Source organism: Haplochromis burtoni, unplaced genomic scaffold (assembly GCF_018398535.1).
Source record: "Haplochromis burtoni strain Fernald_Lab_line unplaced genomic scaffold, NCSU_Asbu1 Contig_17, whole genome shotgun sequence".
Lineage (NCBI taxonomy): Eukaryota > Metazoa > Chordata > Actinopteri > Cichliformes > Cichlidae > Haplochromis > Haplochromis burtoni.
In genome coordinates, this window is record NW_024582378.1 from 373472 (window position 1) to 400394 (window position 26923).

Here is a 26923-nt window from a genome sequence, read left to right on the forward strand (position 1 = left end):
ACTCTTTAACAAGATTTGAGCACACAGCCCAGCTAACACTGATATGCATGTATCCAGATGAAATGAGATGATCGATGCCTTTCACAATATATCATCAAGCAAACAGGCTTCTTGGTTCTGGACAGTGAGTGTAGCAGGAGCACTGATGAGTTAAAAAGCCACTGTCAAGGTGAAGTACTCTGGTTGAACTCTTGTAAAGCTGTGCACCACAACAGGGCAGTTTTACTTTGCTTGTTTGTTTCTAGCAGAAACATTTCCTACTTATATACGGTATATAAACACATGTCTGTCCCGTCTGTGAGCGCAGAACAACAACTCACAGAGTAAAAATTACAATCTACATGGCAGGAAAAAGAATTTCAATCAGGAGAAGATCTGAGATCTTCTCTCAGTCTCCAGCCACACAAGTACTGGACTGAATCAGTCCAGTACTTGTGCAAGTTTGGGTTGAAATTGTCATCACTATGTTATGGAGGAGGTCATGAGAGAGGTACAAGAGTGGGTGTCTACAGTCAACTGTAAAACATGGTAGAGGCTGTGTTGTGGTTTGTGACTGCATTCAGCCAGTGGTGTTGGGGATCTTGTCAAAACTGATGGAATTATAAAAGCAGAAAAGCACCATCAGTTTTCATCCGCCATACAATTCCCTCTGGAAAGCATTTGATTCACAGCTTCATTTTTCATCAACACAGTAAAAGGATACCTGGATAGAAAAAAACAGAACACTATCAGGCATTGGTTGACCTTTACAGAGCCTGGATCTAAACAAAAAACGTAGTGTGAAATCATCTTGACAAGCATCAGAACAAAAGGAGACAAACACCCAAAGAAGAGCTTTGAAAGTCTTTAAAGAAACCTGTGGAATTATTCCTGAAGACTACTTAAAGAAGTTAAAAGAAAGCTTGCATAAGAGAGTTCAGGCCTGGGTGATGAATAAAGGTAGTCATGCCAATTACTGACTTTTAAGACTTTTGTTAAAATGTATTTAGTTTTTTTTTTCAATAAATCACTGCACCTATTTTTTCTTTTCCAAGAAAAATATAACGACAAAACAAGGGGTAACTCAAGGCCTTTGTACAGCACTGTACACCAACACATATATGCAAAGGTAGATAGAGATAGCAAACTGATGATGATACACTATGAGTAAAGGAAATCAAATCAAGATGATGGGAAGAATGCAAGACCATGTAACCATCCATATCTTTTAGTAGGATGGTTACTATAGTCATAAAAAGTCTAATCTCAGCTCCACCCAGTTTCCTTCCTTATAAGCTAAATTTGGAATTTCTGGCACTTGGCATTGCCATGAAGGAGGGTAAACCCAAACTTCAGGGTTCAAAACACATGTTCGGAAACCACACAGGGAACCACATGGCAGCACTCTTTTTACAGCCTGTGGTTTAACTAGTCTACAAACTTTCATCATTCCTCACCTTTAACTAAAAACCATGTCAAGCAAAACCACTAAAATGACTCATCAGTCATTTCACATCGATTCATCAAACCCGTCAGCACTGCAGTTCTCAGACTAACCTTGAAGCATATGAAGTAAGGAGATATTTCCCCCTTGCTTCCTGTCTGACTGTTCAGCCAGGCACTTCAGATAAAAGCAGTGAAAGGAAAGAGTGTGTGTGTGCACTTCTGTTCACGTGACAGACATACTGTAATGTGTTGTGTAAGTTGATACCCATGTGCTTCATGGGTGGGACGCCTCTTCCATATCCAGAAGGCATTTCTTATTGCAGCACAATGTGACACATAACAAAAATCATACAGAGATACAAGTACACACACACACACACACACACACACACACACACACACACACACACACACACACACACACACACACACACACACATACACACAATCACAATCACAAAGAGTGCCTCCAGAGTGTGGAGCGCCGGCAGAAATGAATGACTTTGTCAACTGTGTGCTGTAAACCAGGCCATTTGGCATTGATCTCTGCATGACCCAGAACATCTTTCTATCTCTCCCCCTCTTTATCACACACACATTTGTAGTTATTTTCATCAGCTGGCATGCAACTTTCATGTTAGACGAGCAAGAGTTTGCATTTGCTACACATAAAAAGAACGTATAGGCCCGTGTCTATGGATTCTCATTTGTCTTTTATACATTTTCCACACAAATGAGTTCAGTTATGCAGAAAAGTTGAAGTTTTTTGGGAAATTTTGTTTGACAACAATGTCAGGATACAATCTCAAAACATGACATCAGAAATAGCAGCAGCCTTTAGTTTGCATGGAAGACAGTGATCTGTCTGCAAATACTCCCCAACTACTCACTAAGTGGTTGTGAAAGAATAAGACGCACATCAGAAATGGCTGTTGACTGATGACTGTTCATCTCATCAAAATTCTTATTTCATGATATCAGTGATATAGCAACAACGTGCATTTACCACCATCATCATCTATTAATGATTTATTGCCTAAAACAAGAACTACTTTACCAAACCCAGTACTTTGCAGAATATGGAGGAAACTTGTTCTTGATAAAGATGGAAATAACCCAGAGTTCAGAGGAGTAGATGCTAGAAGCTGGTGATGTGCAACCAAAAAGTAAGCTTAGCTGAGCTTTGCTGGAGTGCTCACTAGCTGCCCTCCATATGACAGGAAGAGTGAGCTGTGGATTGAAGTTACTGATGTGGTAAGTTACCAATATATTTGCACTTTGAAACACCAATGACAGTAGCTCACCGAAAAAGGATGGAGATTGCCCTTCATTTTGTTTGCATTACTAAATGCTGCTACCTGGAAGCTGCAGTCACCAAAAAAAAAACCATCCAGTATTGCTTTAAATATCACACAAATTTTCTTAAAATAGGTCTAATTTTGATAATTAAAAGTTAGTGAGTTTTGCAGACAGGCTGCTGTCTTCCATGCATACTAAAGGTGACTGAGGCAATCACAAGAAGTTCTTTGATGGAGCACTTTGCAACTGATTTCACCCAGTGAAAGCCAGCAACCTTTTGCAAACGGTCACCAACTAGTGTGGGACTACACAGTTTTCAGTTATCTCAAGGCCTATCTGACTGAGGGCTAAGGAAGATAAAACATAGCTGTCGTGAAGGGTCATCCACGACAGCTATGTTTTATCTTAGCTGGGCAGTTATTGTCAGGCAGCCATCAATTTTCATAATGTAAATTGTTCCCATATTCAAGCTGTATTTTTAACCTTCAACACAAACAAAACATGATATGAATACTGACCTTTTGTACATTTCATAACACACTTCTAAGTTACCATAAGGTTTTTTGTTTTTTTTTGGTAATTTATTATTGAAAAATGCTCTTTAGATTTTAGGTAAAGGAAAGGGCCTTAATTGAAGGTAGTTTTGGTTTCCTTTAGATAATCTAATTGTCTTTGTCTTTACCCCCTCTCCTCAGCGTCTCTATCAGCAGTTTGTTTCATCTCAGATGCTTTCCTCAACAGGAAACAGAGCTCCCCTCACCCCCATTAGGGACTAGTGTCCAGTTACCTTAATGTGTGTGTGCGTGTGTGGACTACACGCTTGTATGCTTGCACAGTGCATCTTGCTCTAGCCAGGATCCTGCTGAGTAAGGGCGCAGACCAAAAAAAGACAAAAAGCTCGTACACACGAACACATGGATGCACGAGCATCCTCACACACAAACATATACACACACACACATAAAAGATGAGGTTCATATTTCAGTTATGTAGCATATTGTCAGTGATGTCACTTGTCCTAATGGAACAAATGAATGAATGAATTTCAATGTCTCCCCCCCCCATTGACCACGGTTAAGTTCTGTGTAACATTTATAGTCCTAACAATCCTAAAATGTTTTCATTTAGAAAACTGCATTAACAGCTTCACAGCAGAGAAGCAGTCATGACACGGGGGTCCGTGATGCACTTATTGTCAAAATTACCAACATAATAATTTGGCACAGACGCCACAGTGAATTAAAGGTTGTGTGATTTCCCAAAGCACAAGAGAACTTTTGTACCCATCAGTCCTTCCATGATCTTAAACAGTTATCCAGCTTTGGGTTGTGGGTGATGCTGGATACTAACTTATTTTTCATAGGATCAGGGTTGGTGTACACTCTAGACAAGCTAAAGAAGAAAGAGAACAACACACATACACACTTATGGCCAATTTAAAATAATAACTGAATCCACCATGGATGTCTTTGGACTTTCGGAGGAACATGGGCAAACTACAGGTAAAGGGGGAACATGTAAGCGTCACACAGACAGCTCCCAGCTGACTGCAAGATTCAAATCCACAACCTGTCAATGACCACCTGAAGTGCTGTGAAATTAATAATAAAAAATGTCTAATTATGATGATTTTAGCAATTAGAAATTTTTAAAACTCTATGAGAGTTTGTTCATTTCCACGCTCTTTATTTGCGAATAGAGAATACACAGGAAATCGGACGGCTCAGACAGAGCTAAACATGCTTAAATCTCTAATTTCTAGATTCATTTTACTTTGTATGAAGGCAGTATACTCTTAAATGGATGTGGATTCCATTATTCTGTGTTACAACAATGTTATCAGTGGAAGTAATGGTTGTATTGAGAACAAATGGATACATCTCTTAAGAGATGGTATCTTATTAATGTTCTGCGAGAGGTCTCTCGTTCTGTTAAAAGGGTTCTTCCTCACCAGGGGATTCTTGGATCGTTGGGGTTACCACTCTAATGCTGTAGCATTTCTACCCTACAATATATAGATCACTCTTGTTCCATCCATCCATCTTCTTCTGCTTAAAGCTGCAGGTAGAAGGGTTGGAGCCTACTTCAGTTGCCACAGGGTGAGCCGGGGTACACCCTGGACAGGTTGCCAGTTTGTAACAGGGCTAACACAGAGAGACAGACAACCATTCATACTCACATTAATGCCTATGGGAAGTTTAGAATCACCAGTTAACCTAACCTCACTAACTGCATGTCTTTGGAGTGAGGGAGGAGAAAACCTATGCACACATGGTGAGAACATGCAAACTCCACACAGAAAATATCATTTTGTGAAGACATATGCTTGCTTTGTTAGCTGGACTGGTTAACCTACTGTTGGCTGTCTACACATGAGTGAGATCGACAGCTTTTACGTGCTATTGCACTGATCTAAAATCAGAAAAAAACCCAAGTAGTTTGCAAAACAACCAACCAACCATCTGGAGCCAAATTATATCACATTATGAAAAGCAGAAGTGGCACTAAGCCCAGCAGCCACTACACAAAATTCACTTCATGCTATACTCCTCATTGGAAACACTGAGCAAACTTTGAATTAAACTGGTTTGGGCTACATCGGATAGAGAAAAACATCAAGAATCAGCACCTGTTTATTAGTTAACACAGTGCGTTCTGCTCTGTCATGTTCAGACAGCAGAGAATTGAATTTAATTCAGTGATGGGAGAGGGAGGAGTTAGAGAGGAAGGGAGGAGGAGGGGTAACTGGACTGTGTATCTGTGTGACAGAGAGAGAGGGAGTGAGAGAAAGTGCATGCAGCTCTCAGTCATTCATCTCTTGGAGAGTGGCGAGGAAACTACAGCACAAAGAGAAACACAAGATAAAAAATAAAGTTCTGCGATCAGTTTCTCAATTAAGACTTTTTTCTCATCACCGTTTATTTTTGCAACCAAAAGAACTGAGCTGCAGATATTTCACTTTGCTCCTTCCGCTCTCCGTGGAGATATTCCCATTTCTCTCTCCTGCAGCAGAGGACAATTTTCTGTCCGTGAAAACTGAGAAAATTTACAAGCGCCAAAACTGTGCCTGCTTTTGAGACTGTGCATCAGAAGGCTCAGTGGTAACTTGAATGCCTTGGACAGAGAGAGTGGAGCCCTTCTTTGCTGTGTGTGTGAAAGGAATGGTTGGGCTTTTTTGAGGAGGTGGAGGAGGAGGTGACCTCAGGAGGACAGCACCACGATCGTGGTGCTCTGGGAAAAAGCTCCGGGAAGAGGAGGAGGAGGAGGGCGCGTCGTGCTGGGGAAAAGCATCCTCCCAGCCTCTTTGTCACCCTCAGGCACACACCCTTAGGACAGCAGGAGTTCAGTAATCTTATAAAATTAACTGGAGAGGAGAAAATAACTCCCTGCTGTACAATAAAGTGAGTTTAATTAAAATATTAAAAAAAACTAATAAAAAAGTACATCAACTCAAATTTCACAGACATATAGACACATCTATAAATCATACATACACACAGACAACCAGGACGCCCCAGCTCACTGCTGCAGAATGGATCTCGCACCAATCGGAGGTAAGCATAAATTCATCCTGTTGCCATCTGATCTGCTGATGGACTATTAATGATTTGCATGAAATTGATATTTTCATTAATTTCTTTTTTATTGAAATCGGTGATTACGGATTAAGTTTTTTTCCAGCTTTGCAGGTTTTTTGTACTTCATACTTGGGCATCATTTTAGTTAAATTCATTTAAGTTCTTTTTCTGGGTTCTCTAAATAAAGACCCTGTTCTGACTCACTTGCTTAAATGAAAATAAGCTGTTCACTATGCTGCAAATTTTCAAGCTCAACCATCTCTATACTCAAAAGTTCTTTAAATGATTAACTGATAAGTTTATTGTAATACAGTGGGAGTTTGAGTAGCACCTACCAAAAAAAAAAAAAAAATCAAAATTTTCCAAAAATGAAGTCTCGCTTTTTCAAAATGAAACCAAAAAGTTTGAAGAACATCAAGGCAACCTTCTGATCTTCATGTAAATCCAGCTGAAAATCATCATTTCCTGTCGATTTCATCTCTTGACGTGGTAAAACGGCATCAAAACTTTTCAAAGCCTCAGTGCACATGAACCTAACATCAACTGCAAGCCAGCTCCTTGATAACCAATGGTCAAATTCACTGATCACTGCCCTACTATGTTTGCAACATTTTTTTCCAACAGATCGGGTCTTGTCCCTTCCTCTCTTTCTTGTGTTTGTCTTGGCTGCTGGAGAAACAGTCAGGAAGAGATGGGTTTTACTCTTGAATCTGTACTCTCTATAAATACATATTACACATGTAAAACAAGCAAAAGGTGGCTCCATTCAGTCATTTAGCCGTACTGAATCTTTGTTGTCAATTTTGACTTTTATATTTATGTTTTGAAACAATAACAACTACTGCACAAGGTCTGGTGACTTTAATCAAACGCTTTTAAATCACCGGGAGGTGCGATCAAACAACCAAATGCAATGGTGTACTATAATCATATTAGCCAACTGTTTCTGCATGTTAACATCAGTCTCGGTACGTTTAACCAGTATGTGTGTGCGGGGAACTGCGACGGGGACATGTGGGGTTGGGATTGATTGTCCTCAAGGTCGGATGCAGAATGTCAATACCCATCTCCGCTGGGGTGGGACTGGAGGGGTGGGTGGATGAGAAACTGATGGGATGGACCGATGGGATAGCATGAAAGAAAAAGAAAGTGAATGGGATTAGAGGAGTGGCAATGCTAGGCAGAGGGGCTGACCATGAAGGGATGGATGGATTGTAGAGGAAAACTATGACGAGACAAAAAAGAATGATAAGATGTTTGAAGATAGGGATGGGATGGATGGAGATGGAACGCAACAGGAGCTAATACACTTCCTAATAAACTAGAGAACCACAAACTTATCAGATTTTGGGAAGATTCAATCAAATCAAACACAAACTTGTGCTAACTGTGCATAAGGTCATCAGATGTCACCTGACTGTAAGGCAGTCATCAGAAAAGTCAAACATGTTTACAGGAGTTTTATTTTCCCCAAACAAAATCCTCCAAATAGTCAATCCAGTGATGTTATACAGTTTAGATTTGAATTTTATACTTTTTATGACAATAACAGTAAAAAGATGCCACTAGTTCCCTCTTTAAATGTATATTTCTTTTATTTACCTTCAGAAAGAAATACATAATGTTGCTTATATGCTCGTAATATCTCAGTAGTCTTTAGGGCTTGAAAAAAGATGGAAAATGGACTTCTTTTGCTTAAAGAAGTCCATTTTCCTTTTAAATTAAAGCTCTTTACAAATATATTCTCAGGATTTTCTAATAAAACGCTTAATGTGATCTGAATTTTCCACTGGCTTCTCTGGACTGTTGTCGCTTGCTTACTCCGAACAATCAAACATCACATTTGGCTCTACGTCTAAGATAACTAGTCACAATCTCGTAACTTTTCCCCTTTGTTATAAAAGAACAAATAAAATATTCAAAATATATATTATATAACATATAACAGAATAAAATGATAAAGCTGATAAATTGCTTCAAATCTATGGTACTACGAGAGTGTGAAACAAGCAACAGGTGTGAATCTTTACCGTCGCGTTCGTGTTTCAGGCCTCATGTGGTTGATGTTATTCAGTCTTTAGTTGTCCTTAAACTTCAAATCTCAGATTGTATAACACCAACGATGTTTGTACAAGAAGCTAGAATTTGGAAACCACTGATTTAAGAAAACTAAACTGACCGGAGTACAGGAAATATACATAAAAAAATGTATTAATACAAACACTCAAATATGGTACTTTTACAGAAAGTGAAAGAAGTGTTTTTCTCCATTAGGAAAACTACTTGCATACTTTTATACTCTCTCATACCCCTAAACCAGTTTGGTAGAGCATGCAACTCGAATCACAAAGACAAGCTGGGCTTTTAAAGCGTTCAGCACAAATGTCACCACTTAGTGGAGGCAATAAGTACCAACCAAGTTGCTATGTTTTTGGTAATGTTTGCATGCATGCATGTGAGTGCATGCAGGTGTAGAGTGGGGTCATGTTAACAATCCATTTAATCCACAAAGGTCGTCAATGTCAACTAAAAACTAAAAAAAATCCTTATAACTATAGGTCTTACAAGTGTGGTGTGTATTGCCAAGATATAGAAAGTGCAGGATAAAGATTTAAAAAATCATGTCACATTTGACCTTTGACCTCTCCTTGAAGGTCAATAGATTGATCGGAAGGCCAAAGTGGTAATAAAGCCACATAGAGCAATTTTAAATGACAATAGGTGGTCAGACTGAGAAGAACATGCCGGCATGGGATACTTTTTGAGTATAGTTGGTTAATTTTGTTGCACGCTGAAGTATTTGATGAGAAAAACAATGCTGATCGAGTCGGTATCAAGGTTTCATTTGTCTCTGCTGACAACACATGTGAGAAATGTGCATTCTTATCATACTTTCATGATGTTTAGACTGCGTCCCCTTTGTTACTGTTAATGAAGTACTGCTCGTTCTCACACATTTCTTCTAACTTGTTTAGTCTTAAATCAATCTTTTTTTCTCCTTCTGGGCCTCTAAGTCACACAATCTATTAGTAAATCCACTGCTAGCCACTTTCACGTGTGAACTTAGAGGTCGGGACATTGAAGTTGTCCTCACTAAGGTGTAGCACAAAGAAGAAGCAGTCCATCCAAACAGTCAAGATTAATATTGTCACCATAAAATCAGACATCGCTCAGACTTTGTACAAAGGAGCTGAAAGTTTGTTTGACATCACAAAGACTGAAAAGTTGAAGAAATATATAGAGCAGTGTGAAGTCTGACCTTTAGGCTCACAGGGCTTAATCCTAACCTCATTATTAGAAATATTGACTACGTTTATGTTGATGATGATCCATCATTTGTGATGCAACTTCTATCAGATAAAACAAGGAAAAGCATAATTGATCTACTTTAATATCTTGTCTAACCAGCTGACTATTTCTAGACAGTTTCAGGGGTGTAGGCGTGAAAATAACATTATTGAACGTAAAGTTCTTATTAGGAAGTAACTTAACTGGTCTGAACCAGAAAAGCTCTTATGGGTACTGTGGTAGAGCCTTTATAACGTCTAAAATGTACCTAAAAATCACGACAGTAAACTGAAATCCAAATCAGCAACGCTCGAACTATTTAGTTCCAACTCCAAACGTCATCCATTGATCCATATTCGTGCCTACAGCTAAATCTATAGTGGGCAGAATTGTACACTTAATGGTGCAGATCAAGATGGCAGCCTGCCATGTACCGTAATATGAACAGTAGCCTATAAGCGATCACTATTTCATCCATTGGTACTTTTTTAAAAAACATACTGATTTCTCAACATAACAGTTCATGTTATTGGCCGTCTATAACTTAGTTTTACATAAATTATGTGTCAGGAAAAAGAAAAAAAGTGTAACTTATGTGCAGCTCCTGAAACAAATCTCCACCACTTTCATTTTTATGATTACTAATTTCACCATCCCTTACTCATGCGCTGTCTCTTCCCTTCCTCTTTTGCTGCTTCCCCTCCTGTCCCACCCCCTCTGCCTGGACTTGCTGGTCTGCAGTGTCTATTTCAGTCTTTCCGTTGGGGTCAGATTCGGCACATCCGGTATCTCATCCAGTTTATTGTCATTCAATCCTGCTGCGCTCCCGGAGGGCATCAAGAGGAAGGCCCCTGGGTCTTAGTGCCTGATTGGCCAAACACGCATGTACATACAGTTGGAATTTGAGCAGAATGGATTAAAATCTATATCTAGTACAGTTGGGTCTTGTAGTGCTCCATTATGAGTCCAAAGTCTTTACATACAACAGCAAAGTACATGAATATGTAACTTATTTGCCTCGAAGTATATCGGTGCATTCAAATGAGAGGTCTGTGGCAATTAGAAGCTTTACAGTCCATCATTATTTTTTCATAGATCAAATCATATTTCAATATTGAAGGTTTTCTGTAGTTATAGATTATTTTTCTTGTGTTAAAATAGCTCCAAGTTTTACACTGGGAAATCAGGCAGCTCAATAGTAGGAAAAGTAACAAAGACAGCATGGGATTAATGGTCTAAGCATGGCACTGCAATGGTATCCCACAGGCACCGTGCAGACCTATATGCTAACCTCCACGGTGTAGGTGTGTGAGTTGGGGACACAAAATGCTTGTCCACACTCATAATGTGGGTGATTCTTGTTTCTAAGAAGACAGAAGTAGAAGTAAAAAAAAAAAAAAAAAAACATTAAATGTAATTAAAATTCTCCATATTGTCTGCACAATAGCTAATCCAATAGTTAATCCAATAGCTAATATAATAGCTAATCCTTGAGCTAACAGGAAAGGGAAATGGATTTTCAAATGAGGAGTGGAATTGCCATTTTAAATGTCAGAAATAAATCTTTGATTCTGGAAACCATTTAATTATTTTTCTTTTTCAAATTGTTTTTTAAAAATGATTTTGAAAATTAGTTTTTTAATTTGGAATTTAAAAATGTTTTTTAATTGAGTTTCATTCTTTTTTTGTAAAATCATTTTCAATTTGAAGTATTTATTGATGGATTAATGATTCATTTTAAAAAATAGATTTAAAAATAGTGTTTTTATTTAAAATTTTATTATTAAATAATAAATTACTGTAGTAATGCTTGAATAAATAAAATAATTAAAAAATGAATTTGCAAATGAATTTACAAATACATAATTTATTGTACAATTCATGATTTAAGCACAGAATTCATTATTTCAATATGTGTGATTTGAGCCTCCCAAAAGTTTTTTTTTAAGTATGTATATATATATACATTTTTTTTGAACACTTTTACCAAGTGTAGTTTTATTTCTCTCTGAAACGTGGGGCCGACTCTTGATCCCTGTACTTCTGAAGTTCTGGCCACACGAGTTGTTAATCGCGTTGAACCTGACTGCTGGTCACTTTACTGTATTTACTACCTGCACACATTACTATCAGTGGCTTTCTTTAAACTCACTGGTAGTTGCTTCAGTCACTTGCCCAAAAGTTGAGAAAAGTTTATCTTGGGTCACGCTCACTTCACATCCCCAGCAAGTAGTTCCCCCATAGTTGCCTGAAGTTGCCAAATAGCTATATGTATGTCTTTCTATGGTCTCTGTTTGCCATGTTGGTCTGAACTGCTTCCAGTGTGGATGTAGCTTAAAATCCTGGCTATGCCCCTGTTTGGAGTTGGAGGTTTCCCTTCTTATATTCAGGCTCAGTGGCATATTGGCACAAACATTAAATCAATATTGATCTTCTCTGCTGAAAAAAAGGATAATTTCCCAAAATGTATTTATGTAAACTAACAGATTGTTTACCACAACAGTCAGCGCTTGATAGCATCTTTCATGAAAGACAATTTCTAACACCTCGCAAAACGTTAAAGGAGTAACAAGGACAGGAGAGCAGTGAGAGGATGAAAGAGAAGGTGGAGGGATTGCAGTGAAGGTGACATTTGGGAGCGAGAGGAGCAGAGAAGATAGGGGAAGATATGAGAGAAGGAAGTAGAAGAAAGGAAAGGAGACGTGAGGAGAGGGCAACCCCTCCTCATTTCGAGGCAAAGGGTCACTGCAGTCAGTTCTAAAATAGCCAGAAACCATGATGTCATCTAGGGGGAGATGCAACAAAGCCTTATCCATTAAACTCCATCGACCATCAGCAGGTCGAGCCCAGACTCAGCGGAAGTCAGAGAGTCAGCGGGCAGACAAGGAATCAGGACTAATTACAAGTTTCTTTTTCCTCTTGATTTTATGAGGCAAATGGGTTTTCAACATTAAACACTTTTTTTCAGAGTTTATAAAACTCTGGAAGCGCACTTAGCATAGACCGCATCCAAACAGTGATGGTCAGCTCTTAAACGCAATGCCAGAAGTACAATATGCCAACTGTTAATGATTATATTTAGAGGTTTCAAACAAATAAGCTTATGTTATAGTATTGTTATCATACTGTCCTGTTCTCTAATGGATGGCTGTCACCTGGACAAAAAGTGATGACTTTAGTGTTTCTGACTTAGTTGATAAAACGCTGCTAGGATAATGTAACTCGCAGCAGCGAGTCTTTGCTTCATGTCTAATTGCACTGAGAAAAACACAGACTTCCTGCTTCCTGGTATATGAAGGTTTAAAGATATGAAAAAACCTTCCTGTGTGATTACCTACATCACAACCATGAAAACATATGAGGCAATAAAAGAAAAAAATATGAATTCCTGTTTTATGTGTATCAATGATACAGATAAACTGCACTGAAGTTTAAACATGGCAGTATGAGAAACGACTGGGCAGCAGTGTAGATCAGTGTGTGGTGTGCGTTTTTGTAGAAATGTGTGATAGGAGTGTGTGTGTGTGTGTGTCCCAGGGCACAGGCTCAGTCATTACTGATACTCCCCTAGCACAGAGGTCCATCCTCAGGTTACCGCTGACGGCCTCTTGAAACAACAGCTCCCTATGACTGTTTTCTTTTAGGCTGGTTTGCTTCATTGACATCCATTGTTTATGTTACTTATGCAATGTTTGGAGAATTCATCATGGTAAAAGAAAAGGAAAGAAACAAAAACGTGCCAAAACAAACCGTGTATTCATACTGTTAACCCTCTCTGTCCGTCTCCTGTTCCTGTTGATTGTTTTTCTGTCCCTATGCCCACAATGATACTTGTTCTTATCCTGTTCTTATGCTGCCGAGCACAATTTTCACAAAAATCCCCAATCCCCGTTCTACTCTGAACCAGATAGATTATAAAACAATTACGGTGCTTCTTGCCATGGAAGTTCAGTATAAGCCACAAACATGCATCAAGTTACCCAGGAACATCCATCTTATTTAGGATCACGAAATATCAGGAAAGCATGTGATCCAAATTTTCAATTATTCTAAATTTACTAGAATAGCAAAGTGTTTGATGAAAGGTGTGATGCAGCGTGCTGCTATAGAGTCCTGAAACTCTAAAATTCATTAGTGTTTTGCATTCCCCCATGTTCCCCTGTCTCCAAGTCCATGGGTTTAGGTTCTTGCAGTTAACACAAATTTGTGAAACAAACACAACAAGCTGAAAGTCAGTGATATCTATCTATCTATCTATATGATAATAATCTGACAATACTATAATATTGGCCATATTATATTTACATTACCACAGTGAGATGACTTTAGTCTCATGAACAACATTAACTAATTGTTATTTACTAACTAATCTTAAATGACTGTTCAGCACAGAAATGAAGCCCAACAATCATGTTTTACAGTCCGTGGTCTCAGCCTCAGATACTCAACTAATCAAAGTGATGTCATGACAAAAATGAATGACCAACAAAACATTTTTCTCCTTCATTTCTGTCAAACAAAGCTGTATGTAACGTGTCTCGCGGTTAGTATCATGGTTGCTAGGCAACCTGAACAGCGCGACGAAGCGTATACCGTCCCATTTCACAAGCCTCTCACTTCCGCACTTCTCGTACTTATAGTACGTAGTACGCGTTGTGCGCGTACTTCAAGCGTGCAGACCCTGAATTGGGACACAGCTTGAGCATCACAACTGAAAACAACAGGAAATCTCAGCTTAGCCAATCAGAGTAGCTGATTGCATGCATAAAGGCCATGTGTTGATTATGATACCAGGGCCTTTAAAACAGACAATATTTTCCTCTCTAATCTTCCTAGAAACAATAATTGTATTAAAAGTGTATGCTTACCTGTAGAGCTGCTTATTTACTTCACTAAGATTTCCATCAGTCTTCATCGCAGCAATAAACATCAGTCTATGGTGGAATTTAATCATAAAATAGAAGCTTTGGACAAAGTTTTAGTTCTGAAATAAACTCTTGTTTTTAATTGTTTCTTTGTCTACAACCTAACAATATCATGCAACAGAGAAAAGAAATCCATTCTGAAAATCGTGAGTCGTTCAACTGCTTGTCGAATTTGTTGAAAATGTCCTACAGTAACTCTACATTCAAACTCTATAGTTTCAAGCCTTCTGATTTTACTTGCTGTAAGTATGTCATATTAGAGGGGGGCAATAGTAGGCACGACCAGAAAGAGTAAATAGTATGAGGTCATGGAAATAGTTGGCAGGCCTCTTCTTTTTTAACAATTAGATGGTGTGATAGGCGAGCAGAGTATAAGCGAGCCACGGCCACTGCTCTGTGATGAGATTAGTCACCAGGTCCTCTTCTCTCTCCTCAGACTAATTTGAAAATGCATCCTCATCCAAACAACCTGGCCCTCCTTATCTGCTGCTTTATGGCTGGATTTCTGGAAGCAGGGCACAGCGGGGGGGGCTATATAGAAAAGCCAGAGGGTTGGGCACCATTCTGTTCAGGCTGCCACAGTTTGCTGTTTGCTCAAAGGTGTCTCCTGGCACGGAGGACAGGAAGTGTATTTTGTATTCTTGCTAATCACCTCTCCTGCTCTCACAGTGATGGATTGCCATTCTTGGGTTTCAACCATCCTATCATCCCTACATCTGTTTGCTCTTCCATTACTGTGTCTGCACTGCCTTTTTCAGTATCCACTTCTCTTTTTTACTCCTTTTTATTTAACTTTTGGGCACTCAAAACAGTACAAAAAAACTCCCAAAACATTTGCAATTATTTAACATTTTTTTCTGGCTAAAATGAGAGATTCTGATGAGATATTTCGCAGTCTGATTCAAGCAGTCTACTGCTTATGAGAGAGGCATGGCAGTAGACTGAATCATTTAGGTTTTTGGACCATTATTTAAAAAGAAAGCATCACGTGCTACTGCAATTAAAGTAAGTGCAAAAGGTTGTGTAGCCTATTATCACAGAATATTTAATTCATAAAATAATTTTACTTTCATCTACCATAAATTAAAGTTTTTTCCACATCTGCTGAAACTTGGACAGCGGCAGACACGAATGCTCTTACTGTAATAGTGGTAAAATACATAAACTTGAATTCCCACAATCAGTTACTTTCTTCCAGAATTTTCTCATCTTGCTTTATTTGCAACACCAGTGCTGTGTTATGCCATTATGGCTTTCACATGTTTGATAAATTTCCATCAGCTGTTCATCTGGCAATATGTGTCTCAATGAGTGGCATTCAGTTAAGTCTGACTTTTTAATTTTTATTTATTTATTTTTTTGGCAGAACAAGTGTGAAGTCATGCATCAAACAGACTTTCCTCATCTCAACAAACAAATCCATAATGCAGTCCTCTAAAGATAATTGACTAGTTTTTGGGGAAAAGATGCCATTAATGCAGGGAGACAGAATTTTAGGGGCATCTTTGAGCTGCATAGACATGACCATGCCTCAGTGTCTTTAATACATTTGAGTATGAAAGCAGAACAATTCCCAACAAGTATAATCCCAGCCGACCACCCATGTCTAACATCTGCAGGACAATACTGCAATTCCAGAATCAGCTAATAATAATTAACCTGCTAGAATCCAGCAGAATAACACAATAACACAACATCTGAGGCTCGTGAAAATGTGTAATGCATTGTTTTCTTTTTCAAAAACCAAAGAAAAGAATCTCCAGTGTTTCTTTTGCTCTGGCAGAAGAGTGGACACTAATAGAGGAAACATTTTTGAAATAAGTCTAGATGCATATGGATGCAGCTAAAGAGACACATTTGCTTCTGCTTCCTCTTACCTCCATGCTCTATCTAATCTCATGATCTGAGCTGCTTTAAACGCATTTCCATTTGGCCTCATTACTCTCTAAGAGGGCCGGCCCCATGTGAGGAGTGAGCCAGTGATCTCTCCCCGTTGGCCACTTGGCAAGACTGCCATTTCTCTGTGAGGATATAGCTGTGTGTGTGTGTGTGTGTATGTGTGTGTGTGGATATATATGTTGGCTGCTTGCTTTATCACAAACAAACACAAAGAACCGAGCATTTTTCCTCTAAATTAAGCAACAGCGTTCTGTCTCTGATGTTCAAACAGGAAATCAAATCAGTGGCATATTAATCTATATTCAGACATTTTAATTTAATATAGTATAATCATGCATTTACTGCACTTCCAAGCAAATGTACGTTAACTTTTAAAGAAGTGGCTTACTCAGCATTTGAATGCGTATGCAACACAATGCATGTCATTTTATACCAGTGTTTCCCATACAGACTTTACTTGGGCAGGATAACCAGATATATTAACACCCTCCAAAGATTACCCAGTCACATTTCATATTTTTATTCTTTAATTCAAGAGGACATAAAGGATTTATTTAATGGCAGACACCTCCCTTACTCTTACCTTGATAGTTGCTAATCTGTTCCTTCCACTCTTACATCCTACTGGTTGTAGGGCCACTCTAAATTTTTAAAGAAGAAAGCCTTAACAAAAAATGCATTATGTTATCACAAATACAATACACAGTCACGTGAAATTAATTCTATCCCGTCATGTAAGACCTTTTACAGCACTGATAGGCAACTCCAGAGCTCAAGGCCTCCGTCCTGCAGGTTTTAGACGTGTCCTTGATCCAACACGGCTGATTCAAATGGCTAAATTACCTCCTCAACATGTCTTGAAGTTCTCCAGAGGCCTGGTAATGAACTAATCATTTGATGAAGGTGTGTTGATCTAAAACCTGCAGGACACTGGCACTCGAGGCCTGGAGTTGCCTACCAGTGCTTTACAGTTTCCATTGGAAATAAAAGGGTAACTAGCAGCCAGGTGCTTCTGTTCAAATAGGCTTGATTAACTGTACCTCTATAAAAGGAGATGTTCAGACATTTTCCTATTTTCAAGCGTTCAGGATGTCCCATCAAATTTATCCCAAGGTCAGATTGTCCAACACTTTGATAAAGTACTAAAATCCAGCGAGTTGTATCTCAGGCTCTACAGGCCTCAGTTAGCATTTAAAATGTTAAATTCATAACAGTGAAACTAGAGAAAGAGTCTGTATGCCTTATTTAAAGCTGTTGCCATGAAAAAAGCCTCTTCTCTCTAAAGTTACATCTGAACAAACCACAAAACGTCTAGAACAACGTTCTTTGGACTGACTGGACCAATGTGGAAATCTCTGGCCATAAGAAATACATTTGGAGAAAACCAAACACTGAACACCTCATAGCAACTTTCAAACACTGTGATAAAAAGATGAAGATTTGGCTTATTTTGCAGCCACAGGACCAGGGCACTTTGAGTCACTGCATTCATCATGAACACCTCTTTATACTATTCAAGAGTCAAATGTGAGTTCATCTGTCTGACAGCTAAAGTTTGAGAAAGGACTATGATCCCAGTCAAGGTCCAGACCTCAGCCTGGCTGAAATCCTGTGGCAGGACCTTATGAGAGCTGCGCATAAACAAATACCCACAAATTTCAATGAACTGAAGCAATAACTGTAAATCTAAAAGCTGATGGTTTAAATGAGGTAAAACCGGTCCACTGGAGTGAACCTATGCAAAAAAATGTGCATGAGGATAAACAAGGTTTATTAGTGGTGCTCCAAATAGCTCACATACTTATAATTTACATACACAAGAACCTTGTTTCTAAAAAGTGCTTCCTCTGAAAATAGTTTGTAAAGAAACTGTTACAGGAAAGCAGATGATTTTTATAAGCTACTTACTGGCATATATTGGTAGCTTTTAAGGAAATACATGTCTTTAAGTATCTCTGCACTGGCCTCAGCATTTCGCTGTGGTTGCTGCTTGATTGGAACCACAGACCGAAACTCAGAGTAGCCTACTTTATTTTTATCAGATGGTTTTCTGAAATAAAGTATTTTTATGGTGAGATATTTTGCTCAGTGAAAATGTACCTCAATAAATCAGTCTAAAATCTTTAGCTGGCAGAGTTGAGCCAATCAGAGACAAATGATTAATATATATATATATATATATCAATTAAACCATTTTTAAAGCCATTTCTCTGTTGCTCAAGTGCTTGGCCACACTGCCAGCCTCTGTCTGCAGGTGGGATTCCTCCATGGCATCAGCAGCTGTGCTCAACAGATGTTAAATTACAGTGTGAACCTCATGGTTGTGTCTCTTTGGCTCTGGCAGGCTAATAATAGTGTTAGCTTGAGCAGTGGAGCGCCTCAGCGGTCATGATGACACGGTTGATGGTTGTGTGGAGGTTTTGCAGCCAAAATCCATCCCTGATCAAATGCTTCTTAAAGTTTTGGAGAGCAACATGCAGGCTACTGTTTGCTTTTCACAACATTTTTCTCCACATAACACTAAATATACACCATACACTCAAAAGAAATCATTCTTTGACTTCATAAAAATGAAGCAACAACATCTGACATATACAAAAATGAAAAGTTTATTAGTTAATATAATTGTGATTACAGAAAATATGCCTGGTATAAATTGAATGTAGAATGTTGAATGCCAACCCAATACCAAAGCCACTTCTACCATGTGTAGAAGTGGCTTAAAATTTCCAATTACATGTTTTTATTGATGCATTTTACTAAAGTCACTCCTGATAGTTAAAAATAGTTCTTATGTATCTCAGAGAGAGATGTTATAACCCAGAATTTTATGAAAAATTAGAACCAATAATCACTATTGCTTCCTTTCTTTGTGTTTGCAGGTTTATCTGATGTGCCTTGAGCACCGGGAGCACTTTGCCCCAGACCCGGCTTCCAACCCTGGTGCCATCCAGCAGGCTGACCAGGATGGACTCTACTCATTCCTTCAGGATGGAGCTGGACTCAGTGCTGTCGCTTGACCAGATACGTGCCATTCGGGCTAACAATGACTATGTGGAGCGGCCCGTGGCACTGGAACCTGCAACGCAGTCTGGATTCTTTTTGGTCCACGATGACCGTTACCCTCACGGTGCATACATCCATCACCCCCAGCCTTCCTTCCCCTCAGCCATGTCCCGCAGCCAAAGTCAACAGCAGCACACTCATCTTTCCCATTTGAGCCGTTCCAGTACCATAAGCTCTTCTATGTCACGAACAAGTGCCACCTCAGACCAGCGGCTACTGGCAGGTTTGACACCATCTCACTCTGGCTTAGGTTCGGTGGTCCATTCACAGCCTAAAGGGGACCTGAAGCCTGATTCTTTTGGTAAACGCCTGGCGGAAGATGAGGCTGAACTCAGTCTCCATCAGTTCATCTGTGAGAGGTGTGGCCGCTGTAAATGCCAAGAGTGCTGCGCCCCGCGCCGCCTGCCTTCTTGCTGGGCCTGTGGACAACGCTGTCTGTGTTCTGCTGAGAATGCCGTGGAGTATGGCACATGCTTGTGCTGTGTTAAAGGTTTATTCTATCACTGCTCTGCCCAGGATGATGAAGATAACTGTGCTGACCAGCCATGTTCCTGTGCTCCAGCCCACGCCTGTGCCCGCTGGAGCACAATGGGACTGCTGGCGCTATGTCTGCCCTGCCTTTGCTGCTACCCCCCTGCCAGGCTGTGCCTTGCTCTGTGCCGGTGTGCCCACGACCGGGCTACGCGGCCCGGCTGCAGGTGCAGCAACACCAACACTGTGTGCCGCAAGATTTCCAATTCCAACCCTAATCCTTGCCATCCCTCACTCCGCAGCAAAGCTCTGGAGAAACCGTTATGACAGGCTTGAATGAGGGCCAAGTAAATGAATTTCCCCTCAGATGTGGCCAAAAGCAATGCTGTCACCAATCAACGGTCCCTCAGTTGACATCATGACGACAGTGCCATTGTGACCCAACTACCTACGTATGACAAGCCAACCAATCACCCAACCAACCAAACAACCAAGTTGTTCACCTAACGTACCTTTATTTCTCCAACTCAGGAGGGACCAAAGCTTTAATGTGCCTGCTTATGTTGGAGAATTAATGCCTATGTTGAAGAATAAGAAGCTGTTTTGCTTTGCTGGACCGATCCTTAAACCTTAACCAAGACACCAAGACAAAAAACAAGGCAAAACAAAACAAAAAAAACATGCTTTCTATGGTGCAATCTCGGCATGTTAAAATGTATTTATTTATTATTGAATCTCCTCCCTTCTCAACCCTTTGCCACTCTCTGTGCTAATTCTTTGCAAAGGTATCGCTCACAAAGGAAAGAAGCCTGCATATGGACTTTGCAAACAGATTCTGACCTGATCAGAAGAAGTGTGAGAGATGGAGGTTAAAACTACAACGAGATTCAGAACTTTGAAAAAACGTTAAAGATGAACGAGGAAACCAGTGTTGTACTGAGGTGAACATCTTACTGAGACTCAGCAAAGCACCAAGATATAAAGTGAGATGAACGACACCTGTGACAACAGTTTGACACCAAAAAGGGACCATTCACTGTAACAAACGGTGTGAATTTCAATGTTATTAAGCTCATTTGTAAACGAAAAGCACTGTGAGGTAGATGGACAATGTTTTCCCTGTGAGCCTAGAGCTCATTGGGGGATTATTTAACCAGAGGGAGGATGCATCTATTGTGAGGCAGCGTGCGTGCGTGTCTGTCTGTGTGTGTCCTCCTACTGTGCAACAACCTGTGTATGAGCCTGTGTGTTTGTTGTTTTATCAGCAGAAGAAGCCTGCCTTGTTTTATTTTTAGCAGTCCTGCTTCGCTGGAGCTCTGAGGGTCTGGTCGGGTTTCCTCCTGAAGCCAGCCTGTCGCCAACCTCCCTCGCTCCCTCCTCTGACCCACCTCCTTCACAATCCTCTACTCCACTACTACACATAAACACCCCCCACCCCACCCATCAGTTCTCTACCCATTCTGAAATCAAATGCCATTTCTGAACATCCAGATGATCCAAATGCTTGGAGGGTTTTGAAAACCATATTCTTAATGAACCATTCGTCTATATAATCCATTAAGTGTTTTAGCACTTAAAAGCAAATTCTTGGGTTAACATAGGGAGACATTGCGTCCTATAACCTAAAAAGCTGTTGACTACTTGGCAGAAGAAAAGGACACACAAGGAAGCTAATAAGGTAAAAAGTTAAAAGTGCTAGCGGGGCCTTAAAGGTTGATATACCAATGAATCCTCATCCTAGGGTATCAAATGCTGTGCTTTTGCCAGAAGCTGCTGTTGCACAGATATGCAGGAGGGTTGCTTTGGGCCCAGTGCCTTTACGCACCTTTGGAGGTCACACTCAATGCTGAGAATAACGGCCGCTTGTTAACCAGGAGTGTGTCAGCCAGGAGACAGCATGTTCTGATCTTCAGTCTGGGGCTTTGCTCTTTGTTTGATTGGTGCAATTTCCACTCACTTTGTTCTTTCACTTCCTGGTTAGGAGTGGTTAGGTTTGAAAATACCCCTTGAAAAAACAGGCTTACCTGGAGTACTGAGGCCAGCGTTCATGTGAAGCCAGGATGTACGACAGGAGTACCACCAAAGCAAACATTCTACGTATGTATGAGACACCAGTGGCTTTGACAAAATAGCAGTATTTAATACCCTAGAGCTGGACCTGAGCTTCGATCACAATTTCATTTTCTGTTACTGAAATTGGATTGAAAATTTCATTAGCTCCCGCCTCTCTGGACAAAACTTCAAATAATATCGGTTAGTTACAGGTAAAGGCAAAAGGTCTAAAACGGATCCAAACAGCACTAAAAATGACCCAACCATCAAAAAGAGCCGACACAAGGCACATTACACACCCATACTGCATTGTATATCCCTAATGTCTCATTCGCCTCTCCTCTTAAGCTCAGACGGCTAAAAGCCTTGAGTTCCAGGTCCATGGAGAGTTCATCAAACAGGCAATTAGCTTCATGATAGCTCTTAATGGCCTGGAGAAGAATGGAGCGTGGGAGGGAGAGAAGAGAGAGGACAGGATGAGTAGAGTTGTGGTGTTTGGCAAACAGACAGAATGGTGAGGAGGGATGCTAAGAGGAAAAAGAACAGGAGTCGATGAAGGAAAAGTAACAGAGGATGTTGATGGGTCCATGAGGTCATTTGGAGACCATGAATACTCAGCAAAAGCAGTGCAGATTTAAACTTTTGGATTTTGGTTGTTTGTTTTTTTAGTTTTTTCAGGACTTCAGGTGTTGATGCAAACCATAAATGGAAGACATTTAGAGGAGGATCAAAATCAGTTAAAAAAAAACACACACACACAAAGTATGCATGTATGTTTGCTGGTGTGTGTACGCATGTACAGGTTTTTAAGCGTGTGTGTTCATGTTTGGATGCATTTGGGCGTGTGTGTGTGTGTGTGTGTGTGTCAGGAAGTGACCTAAGCACAGACACACATTGACCTGATATGTTAAATGTTCCTTTGTTATATTTTTATATGTAAATATGGGCTGTTAACTGTAAAACTATTTTTATTCTGCTTTATTTTGTTTGTATGAGATTGATATTATGGCTATATTTCATTATTGTGAACTATTAAGAGTCCACATTCAGGAACTTTTAGGGCGACTGACTGCAATGCAAAATTACTCCCCATTAGCATTTTTAAAAAGTATGTTGGATTTCAAAGGGGTTATTTAACAATCCAGATAGATGTATAGAACCAGTGCAATTATAATTACATACATTAGTCACTGCTGCACAAATTGGTTCTATACAATAATAATAATAAAAAAAAACTCTGAAAGAAAGAGCTTCTAAAGATGAATCTCTAAAGGAGGTTGAGGAATTTTTGCAAATTTCTGAAGCAGACAATCCAAATCATGCATCAGGATTAGGGGACAATCATTCATGCAATCTGTGAATGTTTTCAAATAGCAACTGTTATTATTGTCATAAAAGGAAAGTGAGGCAGTGGATTGCAAACAGCCGAAGGCTGTTAATGACTTTATCACAGAACAAGTAACCATTTCTAACATTACATGTGCTAACAACATTTTATAGTTTAGACTGGAGGGAATTGAAGACTTGTCAAGGGTTTGCTACTGAACTACTGCTAATAAGGTGCCTTGGAACTAAAGGTGTAAATTTAAAGGGGACCTATTATGCTAATTCCTTAGATTATACCAACTTTGCATGAATCAGTTTAAATTAATCCTTATTTATCTTACACTGGGCTGTGGTAACTGAAAGTCTTCAACTTTCTTCTGATTGCCTGTCCGTCACAAACAAAAGACTTGGATAGAAACAGGGTAGGGCTTTGGTGACCACACTGACATCATGCAGAGCCAAGAGTAAAATAAACTGTAAAGAAGTGAATATTTAGAGCAGTCTGAAGCCTATGCTTTAGGCCTATAAGGATTATGCAACAGAAATGTGTAACATGTCTTCTTTAAATGTCTTTGGGCCTTCACCAATGCATTGGGAAGTGCAAATGTTGCCCTAAATGTTTCTGGTCTCGTCACAGGTTCCACTTTGATAGATGGGTTGGCAACTGTGGAGGACACACTCAGTTTAAATATGAACTTTTCTCTCATTGTTTTTTTTAATATTCCACCTTTTTCCATGGTTATTACTGTTCAAAGTATTGGCATCCAAAAAAAACAAACAAGAAAAACAACAGTCGACATATTTGATATTCGTTAAGCAAATCACCAGGGTTAACATGTCCACCTTAATGCTAATGAATCTGAAAAGTTACCCAACATTTCATCGCAACTGCCAGTTTTAGCTTCTTAATGAAAAGATATTAGAAATTGCTTGAAAATTGGCAGTGGCATGAAAGTGAGCTTTTCAAGGAACTGTTTGTTTGATTGATAGCTGGCGTATTTTACCTTGCATGCATCTCTGTGAACAACAATGCTTCAAAGGCAACAGAAAATCCTGACTGAAAACAATAGTGTGAGTTTAAAACTTTCAAAATGGAAACCATTTCATATTCAGCTGCATCACTGTGGACATGAGTTTCTGATGGGTTTCCACACAGATGCGCACACTGTCTCCTTTAACCCTGGCTGAGCGACTTCAGTCAGATCTTTGGTGCTTGTGAAGATGACTTGGGGAACATTTATTTCTATCTGGATTGTTTTTTCTATCGGGATGATATTGCACTTGTTTTTTGGCTAACTGTTTCACCTGTGTTCAGAGTAGCTTTAATATCTTTGCAGTGACAACTATCCAATCATAATCTCTACAGTATGCAGTCTTTTGTATGTACAACAGATAACACAGAGGCATAAGCAATGCATTATGGGTGGGGTACGAGTCAAATGTTTTAAAAACCTCAGTATAGTGACAAGAGCTAATGAGAGCTAATTAGCTAGATAATTGTAATAGAAACAGCACTGGTGTCAGTAAACCTGAGTAAGGCACCATTTTTACTGCATAATAGAAATGGAGGACTGTTTTTGTCATTTCAAACACCTTTTTTCAGTCATTTGAGGGAATTAACATCTTGAAATAGTGACTCCCTCATGCTGCATGGCTTGTGCATCTGTACGTAATAAATAAAGTGCTCCAGTTTAAAATCCTAAACATTTTCAACATTGTCCGCCCTCAGGGCCGGAGCTCATGTCTGAACCTGTGTGATGCTGTACGTACGCAGGCTGCCACTATAACCACTACACTTCTCCTCGTGTCTTAGCAAGCATCGCTTTTGGTACAAATTGGCATCTTATATGTTGCAAAAGAGTTTAAGGAGAGTATATGGAACAAATATATATAGAAATTTATCTTAAATGAATATATTATATATGGAACAGTATGCTTTTCACACTTTGTTTCTTTGCCATTTTTGCTTCATGGATATTTATTTAAATGGTTGCAACAATGGCGCTGACATTAATCGTGAGGATGGTGTTGAGATGTATTTATTTTACAGTTGTCAGAGATGAAGGGCACAGATTTTGTTGTCATCTTTATTTTTTTGTTTTTTTTTTGCTCCTCTCAGTGTGGTGTGGCTGCTGCTGCCCTCCTGGCTAAAGATGAACCAATAAACAGAATTTCAAAATAAGAACTGCGTGCTATGAATGAGTCTTTTATTTCTGCAACTTTTCCATGTCATCAGTGAAGCATAAAATATTAAAAACTACTATTATTATAATTGTTATTTTTACTTTAAACTGCTTAAGAAGCTGTCAGACCTTTGTGCTTTAACTAGGGATAATCCATATCATTGTTGATAATACCAGTATAAATTTTAATGTGAAATAAAATCATACACATACAATTTCACCACATTATGGACATGAATGACCTGCTTGAGAGGCAGCTGAAAAGTGGACCAAGGATAGAGCCTTGAGGAACACCACGGCTGAATCTGACAGGGGAGGAGCAAGTATCATCTGTGGTTTCAAGATGGTGCAGGAGTGTTCAACTGAGTCAAAGGCTGTGGTTAAACTTTTATTTGCTTTGTGCTTTGTTTTTTCTCCCACTGTCTGCATTTTTCTCCAGTGATAGTCACTTGTTCTGCTGTAAGTTAGTTAACTTTCATTCTCTGCATTAGTTTGATAACTGGCAAGAGTTATGAAGCAGAGGTAGTGTTCCTGCATGTTCACTGAAAAATATTTTATGGTGTAACAATATTGTATCATAAAAAAAGAAACAATATACAGTCTATTGCCATATCAGTGTGCTGTCATAGTTTCACGCCACTAGAGAAATCAGCCAGAACAAATATCAAAGTGATATTAACTCTAGTCAGAATTTGCTGGAAAACAGCAATATGACCACTGTTAAAATGTGACCTGCTGGAAAACAGCAGATACCAAATATTTGTTTTAAAGTATATTTTTATAGTAAAAAAAAAATGGGAGAAGTTAAACTATCAGGTAGTTTTATGCTTCACCTGAGAATTGCTAACTTTTTGTCATCCACAATCAATCAATGTCACAATATCACAGATGACATTTTATGCATTTCTTTGTTTTACTGACATTGTTAGAAATGATAGCATCAGCTGTGGTGAGATCTGGGTGAAGTCAAACAAACGTTTTAAAAATGAGGATCCCACCCCAGTACTGCACTCCCCTCACTTTACTCTGCTGGCCTTACTTATAAATAAGTAATCAAGGCTGGGTCACACTAATGGCTTCCCAGAGCAGTGAATACAGATGTGTGTGTTTGTGTGTTTTTCATATAAGACATGTGCCCGTAAACAGAGAGGGGATGCGATTACTAGGTTAGAATGGGAGCATGCATGTTTTTTTGTGTATATGTGTGTATATGTGTGTATTTGTGTGCGTGTGTTTGCAGCCTTGGGGGGAAAAAAGCAGTTCATCATCACATTAAAGATGATCTACACCTTGCACTCTTTCCTCTGGACTCACATATACACACACAACCACCATGTTGACGCAAACATACATAAAAGCATGCTATTCGTATAAATAAACACTTCAGTTTTTCTGTAGTGTGTGCGTGTGT

General features: G+C 39.3%; 1 protein-coding gene across 1 annotated transcript; it reads left to right on the forward strand.

Moving 5' to 3' along the window:
• The first annotated feature begins 5482 nt into the window (after positions 1-5482).
• LOC102299744 (protein sprouty homolog 3) lies at positions 5483-25508 on the forward strand. Its single transcript, XM_005915992.3, has 2 exons — positions 5483-6278; positions 19297-25508. The coding sequence occupies exon 2, from the start codon at positions 19382-19384 to the stop codon at positions 20276-20278; it is 897 nt and encodes a 298-aa protein (XP_005916054.1). The 5' UTR covers positions 5483-6278; positions 19297-19381; the 3' UTR covers positions 20279-25508.
• The last annotated feature ends 1415 nt before the right edge of the window (positions 25509-26923 follow it).